General features: G+C 37.9%; 1 protein-coding gene and 1 long non-coding RNA gene across 2 annotated transcripts; both read left to right on the plus strand.

Moving 5' to 3' along the window:
* The first annotated feature begins 306 nt into the window (after nucleotides 1–306).
* On the plus strand, nucleotides 307–2,238 carry LOC101469185 (uncharacterized). Its single transcript, XM_004575209.2, has 5 exons — nucleotides 307–832; nucleotides 919–1,227; nucleotides 1,308–1,431; nucleotides 1,587–1,641; nucleotides 1,777–2,238. The coding sequence occupies exons 1-5, from the start codon at nucleotides 769–771 to the stop codon at nucleotides 1,972–1,974; spliced, it is 750 nt and encodes a 249-aa protein (XP_004575266.1). The 5' UTR covers nucleotides 307–768; the 3' UTR covers nucleotides 1,975–2,238.
* A 1,101-nt stretch (nucleotides 2,239–3,339) lies between these two features.
* Nucleotides 3,340–4,166, plus strand: LOC143415738 (uncharacterized). The gene is made up of 3 exons (XR_013096162.1): nucleotides 3,340–3,531; nucleotides 3,841–3,985; nucleotides 4,082–4,166. It is a non-coding gene; the product is annotated as an uncharacterized LOC143415738 (long non-coding RNA).
* The last annotated feature ends 505 nt before the right edge of the window (nucleotides 4,167–4,671 follow it).

Raw genomic sequence — 4,671 nt, forward strand, 5'->3', positions numbered from 1 at the left:
GGATTATTTTCCTGTTGCATGACCCAGTTAGGGCCAAGCTTTAACTGTTGTACAGACAGCCTCACATTTGACTGTAGAATACTTTGCTACAGAAGGGTTCATGGTCGATTCAGAGTGCCACGGTCCTGTGGCTGCAAAACAAGTGCAAAACATCTCCTCCCACACCGTGCTTGACAGTTGGTGTGAGGTGTTTGTGCTGGTTAGCTTTGCAACGTTGCTACCAAAGTTGCGGGTGAACTGCCATCTTCTTTTCTCCTGGCAAGCTTTCCAAACAAGCCATCCTTGTTCAGTCTTTTTCTAACTGTGCTGTCATGAACTTTAATATTTAACATGCTAACCGGGTTTTTACATTTTTCGCACGATCTGAACTTGAGGTGAATTTCTTGAGAGGATTGTGGCAGAGTATCAGCACAAACCTGAATGATCCCGACCTGAAAAGTGTCAAAGCATCTGTTTTTATATAAGTGCTCACACTTTATTTGTTAGAGTGCATTTGATCAGCAGTACGTGACTGCTAACCTGTCCCACGGAGAAAGCAAGAGTGTGTTCATTTTTTCACAGGTCTGTGTAGAGTGCTGTGAAAGCCTTTTAAATCACATCACTGTATATGAGACTTATAGGAACTGATGTATTTTAACAGGAAAGTAGAAGCAGTCAGGTTCACTTCTGTTTCAATCCACGTCACATCAGGTCACGTACAGGTTACTGTGCCTTAACACAGAGTATTAAAAGAACAGCAGGTAGACTTGAGCTTGATCTCTTGGCTCTATGGACGGATGGAGACGTGGATGGCTCGTTCTTCTGCCGCTGTGTGTGTGCGCTGACAGCAGAGGTACGGCACTAAACCTAGTTTACGATAGAAAGCTCTACTTTTTGTACTGATGTTGGTAAAATGTTAATTTTGTCCTTTTCACTCAGTGACTCTTGTGAAAACCACTGGAAAAGGGCCAGACATCACTCCAGTGTGCACCAGTCAGAACCTGACTTTGGTTTTAGTGAAATGTTGGATCAGCACAGAGAGACACACAGGGGAAACCTGCTGCCAGCTATACAGACTACAGCAGCCACTAAAGTGCGGCTGTGACTCCAGGTTCACGCTGATAGACGTGAATCACACTGTGTTTCTCCACCTGACCAGTTTAACAGCAGCAGACAGTGGCAACTACACCTGCGAATGCTCATATGAAAGAGAAACTCAGGTTTTAAGTCTTAATATCACAGTGGAATGTAAGCTTGTTTGGTCTTTTTTATACTTTTCAAGATAATGTTGATCGTCTCTGATTTATTTATTTTGCGTCAATGTTCAGTAGAGGACGACACGTTTTCTGGCATGAAGTTCATGGCAACAGTCATCATCATCTCTGCTGTTGCTACGCTCATCATTGTGGTTGGGATAACGTGCTGTGTCACCCTGAGGAGAAATCCTCCCAGGTGAAAACTTTTTAACTTGTAAAATAACGCTTCATGATTTAAAAATGTCAGATTTTTTTTAGCTTCTTTGAAAGCAGCACGAAGAGATGCCCACATCAGCAGGTTGGAGGTATTTAATGTTCACCCTGTAAACTCTGATGTTTTTATTCTAACAGAGAAAACCAACCAGGACCATCTAACTTAACCAGATCTGAAACTCTGCAGACTTTGGTGAGTTTGACGTAGTTCTGTTTCACACTTCTCAAAATGTTTAGGGTCATGTGACAGCGTGTCTATTTTCAAACAGCACTGTAATTAAATATTATAATAAATATTAAATATGTTTAAATCCGAAATGTTGTTTAGGATGAAGTGGACCCCTACATGAGCCTTCAACACCCGACCACTGATGTCTACCAAACTATCTCGTCAGGTCGCCCCCAGCATGATGCTAACTCCAGTCCAGCTACCTGTGATGTCACAGTGATGTACATTAATACTCAGGGAATAGAAGGAAAAGAGTTACATGTTGATTATGCAATCTATGAAACTATCAAGTACTAAGTTGGAAATATTCAATATCTACTTAGTATACAAGGTGCAGATAATATCTGTTTATAATATCTGTAAAGTAAAGAGAGATATTTTGTTGTACAGAAAATGGGTCCTATAGACTAACATGTCAATCAGAGGGTAGAAAATGTGCTTAGAGGCCTTTTTTGTTCTGTTGTTTTGTTTTTGCATTTTATGTAATTCTGTGTGAAACCATCAACTCCACAACTGTGAATCTCAGACAAATCTATATTATTATATTGCTTCATGTCTGTTTGTTTGATTAAAATCACATTTAATAAATACAGAATTTCTAATAAAGTATTTTTAATCCCAATCAATCACCTCATCCACACAGCTGCATCTCAAAGACCAGAGGATTGTACAGCACCACAAACTACCAGAGGCTGTACATGTGTCGGGTTTGACATGTGTGCATTAATCCTCTGTTGTTGCTTTGAAATGTTTTACAAAGATCAAGATGTGCCCCGCTGGGGTGGGTTTTAAAGTGACCTGAATAACACTTGAAAATAGGTAGATCTTCAAATTGAATTTAAAAAAAGGAAAACTTTATAAAAGAGGGATGACTGTTCCAGAGATGGAGAAAGGTGTGTCACTTTTAGATGTTAAGTGGGAGTGTGGAACCACTAGAGGACTGCAGGGTTTGAGTGGATTTGGCTGACAGATGTAATGTGAGTGTTATTTGGTAACACATCAGTTACATGTAATATTTACATTTCTTTGCGTTTGGTTTTCCTTCAATGTTTTTGCTTCATGAATTATAATTTTAAACTAACAATAATGGGTGAGGCTACATTTGAATCCATAAAAGTACTTCCTGCTTTTACAGCAGCTCAGTCCTCTGAACTTGGGTAGCTGCAGAAACATGCAAAGGGGTGTATCCACCCTGCAGTACAGTAGAGTACAGTGTACACAACCAGCAGCAGTTAAAGAGTTGTTTAGATGTATTGACCAGTATGGGTAGATGGAAACTGTGGTTTGCTCTGCTTCTGCTGCTGTTCTGTACAGGCAGAAAAGGTATCGTGCACGAGTTACTTTTATTTCTAAAGGATCGCTTATGTAGAGCGTTTTGATGTTGAACGGTTAATATATGTTGTTTTTAGAGGGAGAATATTTCCTTTACCAATAAATGTTTTATTTATTATTTATTATTTACTTTAATACAGGAAGTGCTAACTTAGCAGCTGTAATTCATACTGAACTGACTTTTATTTTTTTGTACTGCAGCTTTCCAGGAGCACCGTGTGAAAACCATTAGTAAAGAAGCAGATGTCACTCCACTGTGCACCAATGAAACAACACAAGTTATCCTGCTGATAGTGTGTAAGATTCAAACAGAGAGGAGCAGAGGAGAAAACTGTAGTCTGATGTATCGACATGGACAAAACTTTGAGCATGAATGTGACTCCAGGTTCACACTGATGACAGAAAGTCAGACTGTGTTTCTCCACCTGACACATTTAACAGCAGAGGACGGCGGGAACTACACCTGTGAGTGTGTACAGACTGGAGGATCAAAAAAGCTTCATCTCAGTGTAACTGTGGAAGGTAAACTTTGGATTTATTTAATAACTTTTATGATTTACACTTTATGTATTTCTCTGTTAATTTTCTGCAGTGGTGACATTGTGATAATAATTATCACTGACACGTCTGCTGTAATTGTCAAAGAAATCAAACTGCTTTATTTAACGAAAAATGTGAAGCAGTTAATCTGACCAAACCAATTATAAAACAATGTTCAGAATTTAAATATATGACAACACACTTAATACAAGTTAATATTACATGACAGGCAAGAATGCGTAGCATCCTAATGTTCCCTTATAATTGATTAGAACCTGTTTTACTTTTCAGAGTTTTTAAATAATGTAGACGGAGTCAATGCCACCACAAACAGTTCTGCAGAAGTAACTTTCTTCTATGCTGCAGCTGGATCAGCTGTGTTCATCATCACATCTGGAGTTATTCTTGGACTGGTCTACAGCAAGAAATACAACAAGTAAGAGCTTTTTATAGCTCAAATAGTTAACTAAATAGTATGAAATAGCAAATTTATAACCTCCTTTTCTTTTTTAATTGTGTTTTTTCTCAGCAGAAAACATCATGCACTAATAATCAGTCGTGGAAACAACACATGGAAACTGTACACGGTAAAATGTTGCACTTGCCGAACTTTTCTCTGCTGTTCGTTTTACTTCAAAAATGTATTTTTTCATCTTTTCTTTTGCAGGAAGCAGAATACCGAGCCGCACAGTGTCTTCATGCAAACGAAGAATGGGCTTTAATTACAACGACTTCTAAAATCAACACGCTTACTATTTATGTAAATGTTTGAAGAGACATGATTAGGGAACGTTATTATTGTTGTTATCGTTTTATTATTATTATGTTGTTATGTTGTTGTTGTTGTTAAGGTATTGCATTTAAAGAGATTTATTTTTAGTATAACATGATGAATGGTTTTCTGGTGGATAAAAACGGAGGCAGGCTTGCTGCCTTTGTTACTTTGCTACCTGTTTCACTCACCTGTAGATGTTTGAGTAAATTTTGTTTTAATGTTTTACATGATCATGTTGAATATTTCAAACATTCAAAGTTTTACAAAGAAAGTTTTGTCTATAACAAAAATAAATTGTTGATCTTTTTCATACCACAAAGTTTGTCTATTACCTGCAAAGCATTAGT

This window comes from Maylandia zebra, unplaced genomic scaffold, assembly GCF_041146795.1.
Source record: "Maylandia zebra isolate NMK-2024a unplaced genomic scaffold, Mzebra_GT3a scaffold03, whole genome shotgun sequence".
NCBI classification, from domain to species: Eukaryota; Metazoa; Chordata; class Actinopteri; order Cichliformes; family Cichlidae; genus Maylandia; species Maylandia zebra.

Coding starts and splice junctions, on each gene's coding strand:
- LOC101469185 (XM_004575209.2), top strand. CDS start 769: ATGGACGGATGGAGACGTGGATGGCTCGTTCTTCTGCCGCTGTGTGTG. Junction 833..918: donor TGTGTGCGCTGACAGCAGAG/GTACGGCACTAA, acceptor CTTTTCACTCAG/TGACTCTTGTGAAAACCACT. Junction 1,432..1,586: donor CTGAGGAGAAATCCTCCCAG/GTGAAAACTTTT, acceptor TTATTCTAACAG/AGAAAACCAACCAGGACCAT.